Source organism: Glycine soja, chromosome 10, assembly GCF_004193775.1.
Source record: "Glycine soja cultivar W05 chromosome 10, ASM419377v2, whole genome shotgun sequence".
Taxonomy (NCBI): Eukaryota; Viridiplantae; Streptophyta; class Magnoliopsida; order Fabales; family Fabaceae; genus Glycine; species Glycine soja.
The window spans coordinates 51,950,378-51,971,561 of record NC_041011.1 but is presented as its reverse complement, the minus strand read 5'-3'; the positions used below and the strand labels follow the sequence as shown (position 1 = coordinate 51,971,561).

The following is a 21,184-nucleotide window of genomic DNA, read 5'->3' as shown; positions in this document are numbered from 1 at the left end:
ATGACTAGGCTTGTAAGCACACCTATCTACATTAAGTTTAAGCTAATTCTCCCGTTTGAGGCTTCAAGGCAATGAGAGCTTCATTCCTAGACGATTCTTTGGATGAGGACAAAGTTATAGGTGATCATACTCACGTTACTCAAAATGCATCTCTGGCATCTCTAATTTAGATTGCAAAGGAATTTCTATCTTTCAATAACTTCCAGACAGTAACACCAAAAAAAATTCTCCAACTAACAGAACCTTGACCCACATTTTCATATAGTGCCAAAATAGATTAAAAAGTTAGTAAATGTTTGGCATCTCATCGGCTCAAATTTCATACCCACTACATCTTTAACCTTGTTATGACATGAATTTCTCTTTTAACGCACAAGGCAAATAGAATACCAAACTCACGCTTAGTCTCTGTGGCTTCTACCTCATCTTGGATCAAATATTTGTAAACACGTAAACAAGCAATCAGCATGCAGTTTATCAATGAGAGTAGCATAAGAATACTGCTTGTTTACTATTTTTTGTTGGAAAAAAATATCTCTTTGAATTAGATAAGGACCAATATTATAAGTTAGCAAAAAAACCCAATGCATTACTTAGAAAGCTATGTCTGACCTGATCCACATTTTCAAGAAAAAGAAATAAAGTTTGGATTTAATATTATTAACTTTTTGTCCAGATGTTGAAGGAATAAAGCGTATCCTTAATCACATTCACATGATGCTCAGAGCCTCTGGCACCAATATTTTAGCATCAGCAAAAAATAAAAGAGATCTTTGGTCCATTTCTGCCCATAGATATCGGAATCCAATTACCTGTTTTCCCCTTAGCCAACATGCAATGTGCAAATCTTTCAATAGAAAAAAAGTGAAAGAGAATCACCTTGGCTAATGCCTCTAGAAGGGAAAAACTGATCCTTAAGCTCCCCGTTACAGTTTATAAATCCAAAAGGCGAAGCAATGCAGTGATAAACAATCTCACTAAAATTGTGATCTGTCTCTATCCAATATACTCAGTTTTCCAATTTTTTTAGATAATAGTTTTCAACCGAAAATGTTTCCATCGTCAATCAATTTTACGTCTTACAAAGCAATTGTTTAGTCCACTTTTGTCAAGTCTTGTAAGACTTCAAACCACTGTTTTAAAAATCAGATTGATAATTGAATAATTGGTAAAATACTAATTTCTCTTGCATTGGTTTAATTGCAATTGAACTAACGAAAGTTAAACATTTTTAATATTAATTATATAATTGGCATAAAATAATTTTTTTTTAAAATCTAGGTAAAATCTTCAAATCATGATGGATATATTATAATGTCATGTGGGATAAAAAAAATCTAAATAATAAGAATTTATGTGGGTATTTATAATTTAGCATTAAGCATTTATGTGATCTAAAAATATGTTTCTAGGTTAAACACTAGTTGGACTAAAAAACTAGTTTTCTCCCAATGGTTTTATAATATTACAAATTGAATGAACTAATTATCTGATTTGTTCACCCGTGCGTTCACTAAATGCTTCAAATAAACATGGCTATACTTGTCACTGGTTACTCGTCAATATCAACGACTGGAGATCTAGACATCTACGTTTTTAGTAATTGACTGACTGAAGTGTAATTCCCTCCATTATGTCCATTTTTACTTTAGTTTCTTGTCCCAAATTCCAAAGGTTGTTGATTTGGTCTTGCACCTTTCAGGTTTGTCTTTCACACTTCAAGCCGGATTACTTTATATGTAAAATAAAAATAAATAAATAAATACACATGATTATACACAGTCATGGCAATTACCAGTATAAATGGCACTATAAGAAAGCTTCGCAGTCAACACAGTTTTGATCGAACAGCTTTGATACTTGACACACGTTCTAAAGCTATATAGTCTTCATAGTTCATACAACTATTTATTGTTCTTGCAAATTGCAAACATGAGCTAAGGGAAGCATCATACCAAGTATTCCTCTATGTCCACTTCCAAGTCTAATAATTAATATCGTAATTGTAGTATATAACGCTTCGTCCAGCACGTTAAGAGTGAGCTTTGCCAAATGTGTTCTTAGAATTTGGGCTTATTCCGACTTCCCAGTTCCATTCCCATTTAAGTGCTGTATACAATATACAGACAGCAGCAGAGTGAATTCCAAACTAATAAGCAAGCACAGAGAACTTGACTGAGACTAAAATTTTAAACAATCGTGGGAATCAATGGTCTTTGACTTTCCATCTGCTTGCACGGTAGTATTGGTTTTCTCTGTTTGCAACCCAACAGCATTTGGCAATTGGCACAGAACCCAGATGACATTAAAACCACACAAACTGGTTCGATTTTCAGTTTATGGTTTTCATCAAAAGGAATTTTTCTTCAATTATATCACCAGAGGTTGTAGACTCCTGAGAATCAATCAAGTAGAACAAATCAGCTAAAAATCAGATAGTACTAACATATACAATCCTTGTCAAACCTGTGACACCCTCACTAATACAAGCGTACATGGATTGTAATTAAATGGAGTTAATCTTTTGGTCATTAACTCTAATAGCAATCATTATTTCTTAAAAGAGAAATGCTAGCAACACACTCTTATTGGCTGAAATTTATTGGAAATTACAAAATTGTGGATCTCACATCTTATTTGATGACTCACTTATAATTTTGTAGTTGTAAATAATTTTTAACAAATAGTGTGTTACTAGCATTCTTGTCTCTTGCAAATCTAGCCTATTCCTACAATTCAACTCTACCTCTCTACTGCCCATTTGGAATTGGAAATGTTTTATAAGGCTTTGATACTTTTATAAATTTCAACCATTTAACACAACAAGAAATACAGATAAGATCACATCAAACTTCAGCCTTAGGCCAGAGAATGTACAGTAATTGAAATTTCAGATTTAGTGAATTTCTGCACACATGAACCATTTACAGTTCTGCGAGAGAATCATAAAGCTTGCACTATAAAATACTCTTTCATTGAGCAAGCTGGCCAAGACCAACTAAAGGACGACTTTAAAAATCCACAGTAAACATACATTCTCTAGTATACTATTCCTTAATTAGTATATCTGGATACAAAGACTCCGGTTGACTGATCACTAATGATGAATCATTAATGACAATGGTAATTTCAGTACCTAATAAATAGAATTGGGGATGACCATGCCAAACAATTGAATCTTATGATTATCATCCTGACAGACTCATCTTTGCTTTTCCGCAGCCTGCATGGAGAAATAAGTCAAGAAAACAGGCAGGATTTCAGTGACAAGTGTCATAAATAGTATTAGGAGGCACAGGAACACCGATTACTGAGAAGATCAGTTTATTCATCAAAACTAGAGTAAAAACATTCAGAACTGATCCCCCGACAGATTCCTTAGAGAATTACTCATTTTAAGTTGCTACTCTCCTTTTCACTTATCAGGGTCCAATTAAGCCTTTTTCAGGATCAATTGAACTTCATTACAAAAGAATGCCAACACCTGATAAAATTGAATTAGAAACAGTAGAGATAAAGAATTTTATCCGTGAGTAGCTCCATCATCCAAACATCATAAGTACTAGTGTTTCAGATTTGGACTGATATAGGCTTCAGGTTATACACGGCATCCATATTTCTTTGTGACATGGGAAGTTATAGGTAGACCAATAACCACCACTGAATTCGGTTAAAATAAAGCATGCATACTCCATATCATTTTTAATAACGAACAATGGATGAGTCCAGTGTTATCAATTGCGGATTGCAGAAAGCCAATAATCCGCCATATCATATATTGAAAAGCGATGCAGGCAAATAGCAGGAGTGACAGAGCGGTTGCTATATGTGTGTGTGTGTGTGTAACCAACTTTAGTTAAACAAGAAGACCCATTAACCCAATAAAAGAAACATCAGAGCAGCTTAATAAAAATAAAAAAACTATGAAAAGGGCACAAGCAAACGACAAACCTTTTGCAGTTTCTTCAGAACAGAATCCTCAAAAGCTTGATACCCGGCACCGACCAGATTACTCATCCTGGTGGTTTCAGCAGATTTTGGAACACTCGAAGAATCCGCCACAGTTGCTGGTTTAAGAGGTAAAACCAGCAACGGATTAGCAAGATGGCCAATCACACTCCCAGTAGCAGAAACCTGGATAAAGACACAATTTACAAATTAGTATACCACAAATAATTGAGTGAATCAACACAATTGGAATAGGCTCTGTTTTCAATTATTTCTCCTAAAAATTTCTCCTCTAAAAAACTTTTTATAATGTGGGAAATTACAGACAAATACAGCCCCTGCTGTGGTTGCAAAGGCCCTAAAAACCTTGACATTGTTGTCGAAATTGTGGTCACGGATTGTTTTCGAAAAACCTTGTGAAAAAAGAAAATTAAAAGAGAGAAACTTACAGCTCCTTCTTTAGTGGCCATAACAACAAGAGCAGAACCCTTCTTCTTACTCCCTTTGATGACAACATCTTCCACTGCACCAAACTTGGAGAACAATTCCCTCAACTTATCAGCCGCATAATCCTCACCCACCTTCTCCCACGAAACCTTCAGAACCTTCTCTTGATCCACTCCACCTCCCCCACCACCACCGCCACTCTCCTTCTTCTTCGCCGCCGGCTTCACCGCCGCCTCCTCCTTCTTCCCGTGCATAGCACGAATCCTCGCAATCTCCTCCTTGAGCTGCCTCGCGATCCTGGCCTCCTCTTCGCGTTCCATCGCGGCGGGATCGGGGGCGTTGGCGTCGCGCTCCCGGCGCTCGAGATCGGAGACCATCTTGCGGCGCTTTCCGTCGCGCTGCGAATTGCGGAGCTCGCGGTCGCGCTTGACGCGCAAGAGGTCGTCGAACAACTTGCGGGCCTTGTCGTCCCTGAGGATGTCGTACGAGGTGCGGAGTTGTTGGAAGTTAGCGGCGGCGTTGGCGTCGTCGGGCCTCTTGTCAGGGTGCAATTCGAGAGCCTTCCATCGGTAGGCCTTGTTGATTTCTTTGTCCGTTAGCTTCGCGCCTTCTTCGCCGGACGGTAACCCTAGCACCTCGTAGTGATCGATCTCTGCCTCCATTTTCACCACAACGGATGGATGCGTCAAAACCCTAACCCTGCAGATAGAGAGAGAATTAGACGAAATTTTTAGGTTGATATCATCTTCTTAGGGGTAAAATGGTAAACAATGCTTGTGTTTTTAAATTTAAAATAAGTGTTTTCTTTATAAGTATACTGTCAAAAAGATAGATAAAATTTGTTTCTTAAAAAAAATAAAAAATAAATATATATTATGATTTTCTACTTTAATTACGTTAGTGCACGAGGATTATGATATTTATCTAAAAAAATTTATTTTTTATTCTTTTTTAATCATGTAGAATAATATTACATTTACAATTTTTTTAAATGAAAATAAAAACAAAACTATTGTATGATTGAGATATTTTTTTTCTAAACTGGATTTCCATTTTCATTTTTAAAAAAAATATTCCAATCTTTCTATAAAAAATATTAAAATTAATTTTTTGTTAATAAAAAATATATTTAAACCATAATTTATATTTATGGGATTGTACTCTGTTCAATTGATAAAACATCATAAACATTAATGAAATTGCACGAAAAAACCACCTCTATAAAAATTATAAAGGAATTAACTAATTTTAAAAATATATATATATATATAAATCATAAAATTAAAAATTAAAGAGAAAGAAAAAAACATTCTTAAAAAGAAAATAAAAAAAAACAAAAAAATAAATATAAAATTAAAAAAACAAAAACAAAAAGTGAATGTGAGAAACCAGTTTAGAGGAAATTGATTTCTCTTCATAAACAATGTTAATATCACTTGGGTAAATAATTTTTAACTTATATTATTTGTGTAATTTTTTTTGTATTTATGGGATAAAAAAATTTATACCATCAAAATCCAAAATTGTTGACTCAAGTGGTTGGTCACGGAGGTCCAATGTTTGGCTTGAACATGAAATCACAATTAAAAGTATTTTTTTTTATCTCAAACTCAATTGACTTGGTGGATAAGATTAATTGAGTGTCAAATAAAAAGTCACATGTATCTATAATAAAACATATAATTGAAAAAGTAATTTTATCAGAAAGTCTGACATCATTATTACGAACAACAAAGACTAAAACATGTGACATAATGAAAAATTAAAGACCTTGACTAGTCAATATTTTGTTTAATGACTAAAAATCAAAATTTTAAAAACTTAAGTACAAAAAACTTAATTAACCCAAAAAAATATAAAATATTGTATGTACCTAATTATGTGTTTGGTTGAGAGGTATGAAAAAAAATGAAAGTGTGAGAAATGTAAATGAATGAAAAAAATGAAAGAAAGTGGATAATAAGATTATTTGGTTGAGATGAAAAAATTAAACTAGAGTAATTAGGTAAATAAGAAAAAAATGATTTAAATGATTAATCAAATTTCCATTTTACACCAACACACTAATTAAGCATAATATCAAAATAAATATAATTCCATACAAGTAATAATCGTAACCGATTATGCAAGTAAGCAAATTTAATGCTTAATCATTAATGTATGACATTTTTTTTTCTTAATGAATTTTGACTATAGATAATTAATTAATGCAACCTGAGAGGGAGTGTGACTCACGTTTTTTTCACTAGCAATGTAAAACAATCCTTATCTCTCCCAATCTTTGCAAAGGCATAAATTACTTAACTCCATTATTCTTTGGAGCAATCCCAACATAGATCTTTAAAAAATCTCTCTATTATAGTATCTACATAATCCGCAACTTCTTTCCTTACTCAACAACTTCACATGACTGTGCTCACCAATACTTAACACCAACTTAAGCCTTGAATGAGTTGAATCTATCATACAAATATTTTCTCTTACCCCATATGTAAATAATTATTTTAATTTGAATGTTTTTTTAAAGAAAAAAATAACAGTTATCAAATGTAGGTTGACACGTGTGTGTGTTAGTTGTCCGTTAAAGATATGTTAAGACAATTAAGTATAAAATATTACTTAAGTGATATATTTTAGATTTAATTATATCTCTTATCAACTATGAGGTTTCACTTCATTTTGATACCAATGTTAAGTTAGTATGTTAGGTGTTGTGTCAAATCTATTTCGATGTTTCAACTCAATCAAGTGTGAATTGTTACTTAGTTGATATGGTTCAAAATTTAATTATACTTTTAATCAGATACAAGACATCACTTCATTTTTTGAAAGTATTTTTGGTTTATATATTTATAATAGAAAATGAAATAAAAATACTTTTGGTTGGTATTATTCAAACAAATTTCATTTTATCGATGTACATTTGAACAAGAAATAATTAAATATAAAATATTACGATAAACTCATATTTATCAAACTTAAATTTACAATTCAAAACTTAGGGTAAATGAATATTTTGATGCTTGAATGTATAAATTCATGATAATTTAGTTATTGAAAGAACAAAAAATTTGATTTAGTCTCTAAATGTATAAAAAGTGTGATAATTTTATCATATAATTAATTTTATGAGATCATTTTGTCACTAAATTATAATATTTAAGGATCAATTTGATATTAATTATGTTATAATGTTCACAAACCAATTTGATACTAGATTATATTTTTAAGAATAATTTTAACATTAAATTATAAAATTTATATACTAATGTATCATTAAAATTATCATACTTTTTAGACATTCGGATGTTATTAAGATTTTTTTTAATTTTCTAATGGACTAAATTATCACTTATTTATCCATTGGAATACTAAAATGATAATTCATGCCAAAACTTATGTTTGCAAACTCTTTTCCCCTTGCTTTTTTCCCAACACCTACATCATCACTCTCCTTTCTCCTTTATTCACCAAACCTATGTTTTGTCAATGTTTGAATAAAAAGATAAGCATAGATAAAAACACAAAATATTTTTCCATGTTAAACAGTTAAGATTAAAATATATTTTTAGTCCTTTAAATTCAAATAATTAATTTTTAGTCATTTAAAAAGATTTATCTTTATTTGTGTCTCAAAACTTTTAAAAATTACTTTTAGTCTTTCTATTCATCGTGTTCATAGTTTTATTATTTATGGTTATTTTTAATTGACAACTTTTTTAATTGATTTTTTGATGGTTTTAAACCGTCAAAATATGTAAAGAAAAAAACATGAATATAAATTTGTGATAATTTTAAATTATCATAAATTATTTTTAAAGAAATTAAATTAAAAATCTAACAATAACATCACAAATTATGATATTATTAACACATTGAAAAAGAGACTAAAAATAATTAATCAAAAAATTTGAAGGACTAACAAAAAATTAAAAATAGATTTTTGAAGGTCTTAAAAAATAATTATTTAATTTAAAGGATTAAAAAAAAATTAATCCAAAAATTAAATGCAATCTAAATATATTATACCACCGTTTATGAAAATTAAACCATACAGAAATACAAATCTATCATAAAGCGTTATAGGTTCATAGCATAATTTTTGTCAATTGTGAATACTATATATATATTTGTCAAATTAAATCAAAATAAAATTATCTATTTTTTTATATAGAAATCAAATCTTATCTGGTGTAATCGAATCATATCAAGTAAATAATACTTAACACAAATCAACTCTTCTATTCCTGTTTTATTTTTATCCAAATTAAATACCAGCAATTAAAGGTCCGTTTTTATTTTTCTTTTTCTTTTTAACAAGTTGTTAGGAAAGAAATTGAATCACCGATTCTTGTTCTTGTGTGGGGACAGCCAAAAGCAGGGAATAAAGCTGACTACGTGGATCATTCCAAATAGCCAGCCAGAGAAGTATCATAGGGATTTTCTTGTATGGATCATCCGTATGATCGCGACCAGTGCAAATATTGCCAGACTATAAATGCTTGTTTGAATTATTGATAAACACATGCCGATAAATACATCAAGGATGTGTCCAAAAGACAACTATCCTGATTATGAATATCCTAAACAATCAAATTACAAGATAAATAAAAAATAAAAATTATGAAACAAGCAACATACATTGGGAAGGCAGTGTCCACAAATTCCGACAGAAGGGAATATCAACATCCCACAACGCAATCGACCCCATCCCAAACTAACACAACTCATTTTCCCCCCAAAAGAAAAAATGGCTCAGGAATCATAACATCTATGGGGTCTACTTTCCGACTAACCGACCAACTCAAAATATGAGGAACTCAAACATACTCAATCCTTTATTATATTTATGCTGCATAGAAGAAATGTGGATTTGGGGGGGAGAAAGCAAAGAAACAAATAAATTGCTGATGACAGTAGGCACTGGTTGAGAAGGATACCAAGGTATACGAACTTGCTTGCTTAATAATCAATTGCCAGCATCTCGGCTATAAAACTGGTCAAGAGTCTTGGCTGGTATACGATGAAGAAGTTCACGGGGGAAAATCCGGAGTAAAGTCCATGCAAGATCTAGTGACTGGAATATATTGCGGGTGTCATAAGCTCCCTGGGCAACAAACTTTCTCTCAAACTTCTCCAAAAATTCCAGATACAGCTGTTAATAAAAGGGGGGAAAAGAGTTCCATTAATATCACTTCAAGGGCAATTTCACATTAAGAAACAAAATATAGTACTTATTAAGATAGAAAGTTATTAGAGACCAGGTCCTCAGATGAAAGTGCTTCTTCTCCAACCACTGCTTTCATTGCCTGCACATCCTTTCCGATAGCATAATTTGCGTAGAGCTGAAAAAAATAAAAATAACATGAATGAGATATAGTCTATGTGATGAACAGAAAAATAACTATGTGATGAACAAAACAAGATCAGAGACCTGGTTGGACACATCAGAATGATCCTTTCTAGTCATTCCCTCACCAATAGCACTCTGCAAAAGTGACCAATGATGCACCTTTAGTGTGTGAACCACTTGCTTTAATTAAGAAACAGAAAATATTTATCACTTTAAAGCACCTTGATATCAAACAAACGAGATTAACCTTACCTTCATCAACCGAGATAGTGACGGGAGGACATTGATTGGTGGGTATATCTGCTCAGTTAAAAAGAATTAGAATGTTTAGGTTTGGCCTCAATATTAAATCCACATAGTTAATCAATCAACAAAAATCTCCAACAATCTAAATGGTGACATTTTTCACAGCATTCAACCTTGATTTGTCAAAGGAAAAATAAAACCTAAACACTTCAAACTTATATTCAAAAGCATGAAATATAGAAGAATTAAAAGTTGGGAGAAACCCATAAACTTCTCAGTGAGACTAATTTCCATTGAATAACAAGCCAGCAATTGACTGTTCTTATAGTAATATGACATTAAAATGTTAGGATGCATTCTTTGCCAAATTCTCTCTTGTAACTAATCCAACTTGGTATACAATGTTCATTACAGCTGAAAGCTTCAACATAACCCACCTGTCTATTATACAGCTGCCTGTCGATGTATATCTGCCCCTCAGTGATATATCCTGTTAGATCAGGAGTTGGGTGCGTAATATCTGTACAGAAGTTCAAAATATAATCATTCAGTGTTAAGAAACCATCATGCAAGATAGCTGATGAACTTGTATATTTCATTACCATCATTGGGCATGGTTAGAATTGGAATTTGTGTAATAGAGCCTTTACGCCCCTCAATTCTCCCAGCTCGTTCATAAATTGTTGCAAGATCTGTATACATATATCCAGGATAACCACGTCTTCCTGGCACTTCTTCTCGGGCAGCAGATACCTACGGGATCAAGTGTCATGCAAATTGTTATAGAAATATTTTCAGTTATTTCTCATACTCCAAGAATAAACCAAAGGCATAAAAGAATGTCAATTTTAAATCATCATTAAAGCCTATAAAAGGTTTCAAGTCCCCTATCTTTTTGTTGCTTCTTCCAAACTAATAACAGTTGAAGGTAAATTACCTCACGAAGAGCATCAGCATAAGAACTCATATCTGTGAGTATCACAAGAACATGCTTGCCACATTCATAAGCCAAATATTCAGCAGTAGTAAGAGCAATACGAGGAGTGATAATACGCTCAATTGTAGGATCATTTGCCTGCAGTAAATCACATATTCACATTAGCAAGAGAACATTTTAGGGATTAGCTACTTCATGCAAGTCAGGAAATCAAAAAGCCTCATTTAAATTTTGCTTTTAATGAGGGGGGGAAAAGGTCATTCTCAATGCATCACACACTATCACCTTGAGTTCTACATATACAATATGATAGTCGACTTTAAAATTTTTAAGGTCATAGATTCTTTTATAGGAAAAAACCACCTTACTAAACTATCATTCAAATCTTCACCAGCTTGTACATCCTAGAAAATTTTACTTCTTTTCTTTTTCACTTAAATTTTAAAGGGCTTGACTATCTTTTTTGTCCCTAATTTTTTAGGATTTATGCTTTTAGTCCCTAATCTAAATTTTAACCAGTCAAAGTCCTAAACCTTTTCTTGGTCACCACTTTTAGTCCCTGCATTCAAATAACAAAGTTAATTGATGATGTAATAGTGACGTTGGCAGATTTTAATTGTTAAAGGGTTACCAAATTAAGGAAAAGAGTCACTCTCTCCATTGATCCATTCTCCTCAAAGTCACGTTTGAAAAACTGTGCAGTCTCCATGTTAACTCCCATAGCTGCAAATACAATAGCAAAATTGTCCTCTTCTCCACCCTGCATAACATGGTATTTTTGAAAAATCACTTTCATCTTACAAAAAGTACAGAAGTAAAGAATTTAAGAAAATGATTAAGCAGTCAGCTATACCTCAAGAAGATTATCAGATTTCTCTAGTCGCTTGACTAAGCCAGCCTGACGACAGATCTGTGCAGCGATTTCATTATGGGGGAGACCGGCTGCTGAGAATAGAGGGATCTTTTGACCTCTAGCAATAGAATTCATGACATCAATTGTAGATATTCCAGTCTGTATCATCTCCTCAGGGTAGGTTCGCTCACTAGGATTGATGGAACTTCCTGACATATTGGGAAGATATTAGGGGGTAAAAATTCACACATCAACATACAATTGTAGAACACTGCAAAGGAAGTTAAATACCAGAAATATCCAGGTAAGCCTCAGGTAAAATTGGTGGACCATTATCAATTGGTTTTCCAGAGCCATTAAATATGCGTCCAAGCATGTCTAGTGAGACAGGAGTTTTTAACACCTGTGGACAAACAAAAAGAGAGGAAAAGAGGAAGTTAAAAGGTGGAATAAATTGATTCCAATACAGTAAAAGTAGCATGTAAAAGAAATTCAAAGAAAAAATTTAAAGGAAATTTTTTAGTTTCAATTCATTAATCAGTACTTGTGGCTAAATTGTAAGGAAACTTAGGACAGACTACAACAACAACAACAACAACAACGCCTTATCCCACTAGGTGGGGTCGGCTACATGGATCAACTTCCGCCATAATGTTCTATCAAGTACCATACTTCTATCCAAATCATTAAGTTCGAGATCCTTCTTGATAACCTCTCTTATAGTCTTTTTGGGTCTTCCTCTGCCTCGAATTGTTTGCCTTCTCTCCATCTGGTCTACTCTCCTCACTACAGAGTCTACCGGTCTTCTCTCTACATGTCCAAACCACCTAAGTCTATTTTCCACCATCTTCTCTACAATAGGCGCTACTCCAACCCTCTCTCTAATAGCTCCGTTTCTAATTTTATCCTATCGAGTCTTACCACACATCCACCGCAACATCCTCATCTCTGCTACACCTACTTTAGTCTCATGTTGGCTCTTGACCGCCCAACATTCTGTTCCGTACAAAATCGCTTGTCTTACCGCAGTCCGATAAAACTTTCCCTTTAGCTTGATCGGTACCTTTGCATCACATAACACCCCCGATGCTTTTCTCCATTTCATCCATCCTGCTTGAATGCGATGATTCACATTTGAATACTACAGCTTCAATGTATCACAGTTCTTCCTTTATTTTCTTATTAAAAGTTGGTTTATAACATGTACATTTGAATGTATTATATCTTAAAATTGAAGTCTCCACTTTCCGCAACAAATTTCAAGTAAACAGGCGAAAAATAAAAGCTAAATGTAAAATTAGAAAATTAATCAAGTCAATTGATGAGTAGTGCAAATTATATTGATACTGGTGAAATCAAATTGTCCTTTTTTGAAGTGAGGAAAAACTGCAGTTTCAACAAGCTCACGATATAGTTATAATTGGATTTGTCATATGAATCTGTGATAATATAGAAGAAAGCGCATTGAAAAAACAGCCAATGATCAGCTCAATTATGTGTTTTCTACAAGAAAAATAGGTCCTACAGAATTGAAATTTCAATGCTACTGAGACAAAGCACCAGGCAGAAGATACTGATGGGAAAAAGCAATAAAATGTGCATGCATCATTTTACATGAACCTTTCCATATAGAGAACAGTAATAACTGAGTCTTCACCTCTCCAGTAAATTGCACAGTCGTAAATTTATTGTCGATTCCAGATGTACCTTCAAATACCTGGTCAATAGTTTAAAAAAGGTGAATAAACTTCCATTGATAATGGTACTAGCAGAATAGCTAAACCTAACAGTGACAAAATTATTTGCTATTGAATCCTAACCTGGCCATGCCGGAAAATAAGACGGATGCATCCCGGTAAAAATACGGAAAAATTAACAGTGATATAAAATGATACTAAATTTTCAAAGTAAAATAAGACGGATGCATCCCGGTAACTTTCATTTCACAATTAGGATGAAAGTTAATAATTAATTATTTTATGATCTCATATTTTGTAATTGATTTTATGTCAATGAAGCCCACAAAATCTATCACACTATTAATACAGCCACATCCCCACTTAGTGGGAGATTCCTGCACTGGGCCATCCTTTTAAAGTCACTGCAACTACATTAGTAAAGTAGACAACAGTGAAGGCCTTTCTAACTAAGAAAATTGTTCACAAAGTAAACAGCAGGGGAATTTTATAATGTTTTGGTTATGCCTAAAAAATAAGCACATAAATCTTCAAGCCATCAACTCAAAGACAAGAGGCAAGTACAGAAGAAGATTATACATGGAATAGTCTCTAACCTGAACAACAGCTTTTTCACCATCAACCTCTAGAACTTGTCCACGCCGAGTAGTTCCATCTCCTAAACGAATATTAACAATCTCTTGAAATTTGGGTCCCTGATGCAGTTTCAGTATAAAATATAAACTTTAGTCACAGCAGAATATTGAGAAAACCAAAATACCAGAAAATTCATTAAAAATATCAACTAGCACACCATCATTACCTTAACTTTGTCAAGAATGACCAATGGTCCAGCAACTCCAGATACAGTTCTGTATTCTGCAACATTATTATGCAAACAAATAATTTAGGGAGAAACTGAATAATAATGGAATAAATACCACAAGTTATCAACGTTGATTGATCAAGTATCAACCCAGTAGTCTATTAGTCTAGCTTGCAAACTCTCTTTCATACATAATGGCAAGCATTAAATATCCCATCTTCATTTATCGATGACTAGTATATACACACCCACAGGGAATCCAATCACAGTAGAAAATTAATTAAGAGAGGCAAACCAATACTAGTAAGACACATACCCATTCCAATCTCCAAGGTACCCTCCTCCATATCGGGAATGTTCTCAGCCACACCCATCTTGGAACTTCAGACAAGCAGACCAAAGAGGAGTTGAACAAAAGTCAATTCATGCAAACACAAATGAGAAGCGACACTAAAAAGGCATTGTTCTGATCAATAATCAATAATTAAGACAAAGCAAACGCCAAAAACACAATCCAAAACAAAGTCAACACAGACACCATCACAGTAAAAGAAAAAAAAGAATAAATAAAAACTAATAAACTATTCCTTGAAAGCTTAGTGAGTTATCACCAAAACAGTCTAAAGATTTTAACCACTAAATCAATGCTTCAAATATACTTAGTTCCTCAAATATATAATTTAAAACTAGCCTAATTTTTAGAAAATGCGGTTCACTCTAACAAAAACTACAGCGAAAATAACAACACTCGGATCCAAATTGCACTTCATTTGTATGTTAAAAAAATGGATTGATCCGAATCAATCGCTACTGAATTAAGCGGCTGAACTAAACACGATGAACAATAATAAAATAAAATAAAGCAGATGTTCACAAACATAATAATAAAAAAAAAAACAGCAATATTCAAAATTAAAGGCACTGTAGTTTTATTCGAGTAGATAAGTGATCGAACTGTGAGCTAGTTTGTTCATACTTTGATTACTCAAAAACCTTTGAAGCAGACAAATGAAGAACTGATAGTAAGATTTGGGCGAAACAATGAGAAGGAGAAACGCAGAATTGAATGATTATTGGAAGATCGAAGAGAAATGAGTGAGGAAATGGATCGGAAGAGAAAAAAACGCACCAGCGAAAGACGTTTAAGATCTGAAGCGGGGAGAGACGTGGGTGAGGGAGGGACTGTGGGTTAGCAACACGGATCTATTGGACCATAATTTTTTAACAGAACAGATCAAATTATTATTTATTTTTATTTCCAGAAATAAAAGAGTAAAATCTCTTCGAATTTCAACCTTGATTTGAAGAGTAACTGCATTTTTCTTGGGTCAGGTGGGAAAGTAAATAATGAAACATGACCCACAACTCCATGCTCATTTTCCGCATTTAATTGATGGGGAAATTAACAAATATTGCAAAGACACTCTCTAATGCACAAAATTATTACACGCATAAAGATAACTGTGGTCTCTATTAATCTTTATCTCAAATATTTCTTTATTTTCTTATTAATACAAAATATCTATTTATTTTGCCACAATGTCTAGTCTCTAATTAATTATTTTTCAAAAATTAAAAATTCTTCTCGTGTTGATAAAAATTGTGTTGGTAAAAAGTGATTAAAATCATATAATAATTTATGTTTTACTAAATTTTTATAGTATATTTTATATTGTTAATTAAAAATTACAAAATTTGGCTCATTCTTTATTTATAATTTAATACACACATCCATAATTTTATGTTTTTTAATAAATTTTAATCAAAAGAAAAAATTGTGTTAAAATAAAGTGTTTCTAACTAGAAAAAGGAACAAACATAATAGTATTGGTTTTGGATCGATCCTCAAGGCCCAAACTCCTTTTTTTTTTTTTGAAACTATACATATATCCAATAATTTTTAAGGTCTAACAGTCCAACTCCTCAAAGGAACCAACTAAACAATAGAACAAGAAGATCCAAAACATTTTGTTTATAAAAATTAGCTAGTTATGTACATGTCATCCAGATATTGGTATTTTTTTTTGTGAACTCCCAGATATTGGTATATGTTGAATAGAGAATTACAAGACTAAATATCTTGTTCATTTTGTTGATAAAACAAAAACTAAATGCCAAAAACTAGATTCCTGTTACAATTATTTTCTTTTATTCTTAAAAAGTTTTAATGAAGAAAACATAAGAACAAGATTATAATTCATTTCCCTTCAATTATTTATTAAATAATAAAATTTTATAAATATTTTTATTATTATTAAAAGTTTAGATGACTTCATCATAAGACAGATCTCAAGACTCAAAATACAGAACTATTTTCAAGTTATCTAATAATAAATTTTTTATTTCTCATGTTAATGATAAGAATCAAATCCACATTTTTTTAATATAAATTTGTTTCTTATTCATTAGATCAACTTTTGTTTGTGATTATAAATACAAAATAAATTCTTATTTCAATTTTGTATCAATCTATTATTCTCTTCATTTACTATCAAGGGTGCAATGGAAGCCTAAATGGCATATTAATATTTGTATCTCTTTTAAACTCCATTTAATTTCAAACAACTGTATTATAAATTACTCCACTTCAATTCATCATCTTCAAAACTGGTAAAATCAACTTAAAAATAGATTCATCAAGTTAATGTTTGAGTTCTTTATACTTAAATACAGATGGCTAAACAAACGAAAGAAGAAATATATTAAAATAATCGTAATTGATCAAACTATAACAATCAATTCATCCGCGAAAACATAATAATATTACAGTGCAAGCAAGTGTTGTGTGTTGGTATTGGTAGTAGTAGCATCCCTGAACACAAATACAATTCAATAATGTGCCGTAGAAGAAAGATAAACATAAAGATGAAATCAACGGTGGTGAGTGTCCCGTCACTGAAACAAAACAAAAATGTGGCTGTTGCCGTTCAAAGTAACTATTTCGAACACTCTTTCCCTTACTCACTCCAAGCCTCACATTCTCTAAAAAATAATAATAATAATAATAGTAATAACATCATCGTATCATGGCAGCAGCCACTCTCTCCGTTCGTCCCGACCGTCTCTCGCCCGGTGCGGCGTTTCCCAGACCGCCGGTTCAGCCTCCGCTGCGAAAACCAATCGCGGCGCCCGAGCCGTGGCGCGCCGTGCCGCCTCGTATACGCATCAGGACGGTGGCGCCGGTCCAGGCGAGCTCGCGCGCCGATGACTCCGCGCCGTTCGAGATGTCGGTGGAGAACGCGCTGAAGCTGCTGGGCGTGTCGGAGGGCGCTTCCTTCGACGACATACTCCGCGCCAAAAACGCAATCGTTGCCAATTGCAACGATGACCAAGATGCCATTGCGCAGGTTTTGTTTTCTTCAATTTTTTGTTCCAATTTCCCACGAGAAGTATCTATGAGAATCAAATTCAGCTTGCACTTGCTTGTTAGAATTGACGTTTCACTTTAGGAATCTATGCTCAAAGTTAATGTGAACATCTATTACACGAGTTAACAAGGTGAAATTACATTTTAATTTAAATAAGAAAACAGCACCAGATATACTTAAAGAACTATATCTAGGTCATTCCTCCATGTGGTGACTGGTCAGTAGTGAAGCATCAGGTTATTATGTTTGGATAAACTTCTCAATTGACTGGATTTGCAGGAAAGTGAATATGTGAATATCACATTTCTTGGTTTGATACAAGTTTTGACTTTTGGCTAAATATTCTCATAATCGTTGATTCCGAGGAATATAAAATGTTCATATTTCTCTTTTTTCTTATTCCCATGGTGAAAGGTGGATATCTTATATTTCTATGGAATGTAAGTCATTTTCTACCATAACTATCTGTTCCCATTTCATTCTTTCACTTTTTTCTTTTCGATTTTTTAATTAAATAACTAAAGACTAATGGAACATGTTCATAGGAATAATATTTGTGGGCATAATATTGACGGAAATGTGATTTCTGGGAATGCATATTATACCTTGAAACAAACACCCCGTAAAGAAAAAATTAAGAAGGTAAAATGAGTTAAGTTCTTTTCATAACTTAAAATTAGCTTATGGATTAATTAAAATCAGCTTTTAGAGAAGCTAAATGAAAGAAATTCTATAAATTAGCTTATAAATAAACTAATTTTCTCCTACAAGTGTTTATTAAGAAGTTTATGCTTTTCAGTTTTCAGTTACTGGTTAACTCTGAATTCTGGATAAAGTGGACTCGTGTATTGATACAATTAGTGGGTGCTTTTTAGGTTGAAGCTGCATACGATATGTTGCTTATGCAGAGCCTAACTCAGCGTCGGGCAGGGAAAGTAGTGAACAGTAGTGTTCGTTATGCTGATGTCAAACGTGTTAAGTCCCCAGCTGGGGGATCAATGCCTCAATGGTTGAAGAATTCACCTGTATCTATTGAGTCACCTTCCACTAGTGATTTGGGTTTACAAGCTGGAGTGTATGGTGTATTGATGGGTTTAACTTATCTTAATGGGGCTTCTGCACCCGCCGCAGGTTATGCTGGGGCTGATGTTCCTGGACTCCTCTTGGCTGGTAGCTTTGGAGCTTCCCTGTACTTCATGACCAAAAAGAATGTTAAGTTAGGTAAGGAGTGTTATCATGCATATTGTGGACTCTATAGTTAGTTCATTGCAATTGAAGAAGACTTTTGTTTCATGACTGGTAATATTCATATTGGCTTGTATGTTGGAAAGGCCACAGTGAATGGAAGAACTAGAGAAAAAGGAAAAATGAATATGATGAGATTAACCTTCTTGTTTTCCTTTATAGAAACTTAATATCTTGATGACTGATATGAGATGAAAACTGATATGAATTAACCTCAGCTTTTGGATTCCCTGAAAAGAATTGTGTTGTTTGATTCATGTGACTAATCCCAACTAGTGGGATGAGACTTGATTGTTTTTGTGGTTGTCTATGACTATAAGAACCTCTAGATTGTTTTCTGAGATGATGCAAGATTTAGGTGCAAAATGAGACTTTGCATGAGTCTTTCATAATAGCATTTTGTGTGCTGGACTTTTAACTTGCATTGTAATTAGACAAGGAGTGCACAATTAGTGGCTGCATTGTTAACTAGTTCACCACCAGACTATGTCAGAACATTGAGGCCTACCTATTGACTTCATTTCTTATGTTCTCCCAGACCCAGACTCCCAATATTAAAGGTTTTTGGTTATGGTTTTATAGAAAAGACTTGTAATTCCAATGCTGCTGATTTCGATACTACTGCTCGTGTCACTGGGATGGGGGCTTAATTTATCTAACATGAAGATGATTTCTATGTAAATGGCTCTCTGGAAGGAATAAGAAGTATCAAAAAAAGTATGGCACTGCACTGCAGTTGAAAAAGTTGACCTAGTTAACAAATGGCACTTCTAGCTATGGGTGGTTGAGATCTTTTTGGCTTGTCAGACCTTTTCCCTTTCTTACACTCTGCTTTATTCTTTTGGATTAGTATAAAAACAAGTTTCATTCCTCTCTCATATTCCTAAGTTGCTTATATTTTGCAGGGAAGGCCACTGTCATAACCATAGGAGGGCTCGTAGCTGGTGCCGTTGTAGGGTCAGCTGTAGAGAACTGGTTGCAGGTAGATATAGTCCCATTCCTGGGCATACACTCCCCTGCTGCTGTTGTTAGTGAAATCATTATTATATCTCAATTTTTGGTTTCTCTGTACCTAAGGTAAACAGGAAAACATGGTGATTTTACATTAAATTGTGAAACTTGTAATTATTCATTTGCATGCAGCATGACCTAAGGTAGACAGGGAAGGCTACTGTTATAACTTATAATCATAGGACACGTAGCTGGCCCCCTGTGGTTGTGTCAGCTGGAGAGAACTGTTATACCATTGCTGGGCATACACTCTCCTGCTTCTTCTGTTAGTGAAATCATGATTCTCTCTCATTTGTTGGTTTTCCCTGTACTTAAGGTAGACAGGACAATATGGTGATCTTATATGAAAATGTGAAACCTGTAACTATTCATTTGCATGCAGCATGATCATTCCCAAGCTTTTTTGAAGGATGTGAAATCATTGCATATTGTACAAAACTTTGAATAGAATGTAGTTGTTCAATGGACAAATTAGAAACGTGAAACTTACATTGGAAAGTTATAGCCTCATGTTCACAGTTGGTGAGCAATTGAGCATATTGCAATCTCAATACGTCCGTCTTGCTTTATTTAGTGCCTGTTTGGATTGAAGTTCCAATGTTAATCCAACTGATAAAAATAAAATGAAAGTAAAAAACAATGATTTTGATCCTTTTGTCTCAAAAGTATTTTTTTTACTTGAAAACCAAACGTATAATTAATAGAGCAAAGGAAAAGAACACTTGGGAATTTTGTTTCCTTTTTCTTTAAAGGTGTTTTTAACCCTTCGCTTTCTTATTTGGTTTCCAAATTTGAAACACACTGCCTCACGTGGAAGCGATTTTCCTAGTCCAAAGGGCAAATATCCTGTTTAGATTTGTGTTCATCTATACATGTCATGGGACCTCTCACATGGTAGATGCTGTGGGTGTGCTTGCATGTTTATGATGGATATCATACCTGGTACAATTTGGCGCTTTGTTCCAAAGCTTTTTGATAATGCATCTGTCTTGTGTTTTACCGGTGGGTCATAAGCACTTACCTTTTTGTACTTGTGTACATCTCTCACGCAAAGACTGCACCTCACTCTTTTTAGCACGCGATACACAACTTGTGTTTAGATAAAAAAAAAAAATAGAATCAAAGAAATCCAAAAGGCATGAATTTCTCTTATTTCATCAAATGCTATACGGCACACGTGTGCAAACACAAACTAGAAGTATTTTTATTGTGGAACGTAAGTTTGCGTGGTTAAGTGTTTGTTTGTAATGTCAAAATTTGAGTGGGAAATAATT

The 21,184-nt window shown here is 33.4% G+C and overlaps 3 protein-coding genes across 5 annotated transcripts; 1 reads left to right on the top strand and 2 right to left on the bottom strand.

Moving 5' to 3' along the window:
• Positions 1 to 1,732: 1,732 nt before the first annotated feature.
• Positions 1,733 to 5,129, bottom strand: LOC114372321 (dnaJ homolog subfamily C member 17-like). 2 transcript variants are annotated; one of them, XR_003658201.1, is made up of 4 exons: positions 4,398 to 5,129; positions 3,952 to 4,134; positions 3,137 to 3,223; positions 1,733 to 2,395 (listed from the first exon to the last, which is right to left on the bottom strand). XR_003658201.1 is itself a non-coding variant. In XM_028329819.1 (3 exons), the coding sequence occupies exons 1-3, from the start codon at positions 5,055 to 5,057 to the stop codon at positions 3,203 to 3,205; spliced, it is 864 nt and encodes a 287-aa protein (XP_028185620.1). In that variant the 5' UTR covers positions 5,058 to 5,129; the 3' UTR covers positions 2,775 to 3,202. The 2 variants fall into 2 exon arrangements, 1 of the variants encoding a protein (XP_028185620.1); XM_028329819.1 differs by lacking the exon at positions 1,733 to 2,395 and having other exon boundaries at positions 2,775 to 3,223.
• A 3,750-nt stretch (positions 5,130 to 8,879) lies between these two features.
• On the bottom strand, positions 8,880 to 15,548 carry LOC114371184 (V-type proton ATPase subunit B 2-like). 2 transcript variants are annotated; one of them, XM_028328623.1, is made up of 15 exons: positions 15,416 to 15,548; positions 14,603 to 14,667; positions 14,284 to 14,339; positions 14,078 to 14,176; positions 13,442 to 13,501; positions 12,076 to 12,187; positions 11,785 to 11,993; positions 11,563 to 11,691; positions 10,932 to 11,069; positions 10,597 to 10,747; positions 10,432 to 10,514; positions 10,001 to 10,048; positions 9,830 to 9,883; positions 9,657 to 9,740; positions 8,880 to 9,550 (listed from the first exon to the last, which is right to left on the bottom strand). In XM_028328623.1, exons 2-15 carry the CDS (start codon positions 14,658 to 14,660, stop codon positions 9,365 to 9,367), a joined length of 1,467 nt encoding a protein of 488 aa, XP_028184424.1. In that variant the 5' UTR covers positions 14,661 to 14,667; positions 15,416 to 15,548; the 3' UTR covers positions 8,880 to 9,364. The 2 variants fall into 2 exon arrangements, with proteins under 2 accessions (XP_028184424.1, XP_028184425.1); XM_028328624.1 differs by having other exon boundaries at positions 15,263 to 15,473.
• Positions 15,549 to 17,217: 1,669 nt separating this feature from the next.
• Positions 17,218 to 20,321, top strand: LOC114372265 (protein CHAPERONE-LIKE PROTEIN OF POR1, chloroplastic-like). The gene is made up of 3 exons (XM_028329745.1): positions 17,218 to 17,633; positions 18,530 to 18,875; positions 19,805 to 20,321. The coding sequence occupies exons 1-3, from the start codon at positions 17,313 to 17,315 to the stop codon at positions 19,978 to 19,980; spliced, it is 843 nt and encodes a 280-aa protein (XP_028185546.1). The 5' UTR covers positions 17,218 to 17,312; the 3' UTR covers positions 19,981 to 20,321.
• Positions 20,322 to 21,184: the final 863 nt, after the last annotated feature.

What these genes read in the sequence shown, in the direction of transcription:
- LOC114372321 (XM_028329819.1), bottom strand. Translation starts at nt 5,057, where the DNA reads ATGGAGGCAGAGATCGATCACTACGAGGTGCTAGGGTTACCGTCCGGC. An exon ending in TGGCCACTAAAGAAGGAGCT is followed by an intron (nt 4,135 to 4,397) that starts GTAAGTTTCTCT and finishes GTCTTTATCCAG; the next exon opens with GTTTCTGCTACTGGGAGTGT. An exon ending in TTCTGAAGAAACTGCAAAAG is followed by an intron (nt 3,224 to 3,951) that starts GTTTGTCGTTTG and finishes TTCTCCATGCAG; the next exon opens with GCTGCGGAAAAGCAAAGATG.
- LOC114371184 (XM_028328623.1), bottom strand. Translation starts at nt 14,660, where the DNA reads ATGGGTGTGGCTGAGAACATTCCCGATATGGAGGAGGGTACCTTGGAG. An exon ending in GTGAAAAAGCTGTTGTTCAG is followed by an intron (nt 13,502 to 14,077) that starts GTTAGAGACTAT and finishes ACTATTGACCAG; the next exon opens with GTATTTGAAGGTACATCTGG. An exon ending in CACTTTCATCTGAGGACCTG is followed by an intron (nt 9,551 to 9,656) that starts GTCTCTAATAAC and finishes TTTTATTAACAG; the next exon opens with CTGTATCTGGAATTTTTGGA.
- LOC114372265 (XM_028329745.1), top strand. Translation starts at nt 17,313, where the DNA reads ATGGCAGCAGCCACTCTCTCCGTTCGTCCCGACCGTCTCTCGCCCGGT. An exon ending in ACCAAGATGCCATTGCGCAG is followed by an intron (nt 17,634 to 18,529) that starts GTTTTGTTTTCT and finishes GGTGCTTTTTAG; the next exon opens with GTTGAAGCTGCATACGATAT. An exon ending in CAAAAAGAATGTTAAGTTAG is followed by an intron (nt 18,876 to 19,804) that starts GTAAGGAGTGTT and finishes TATATTTTGCAG; the next exon opens with GGAAGGCCACTGTCATAACC.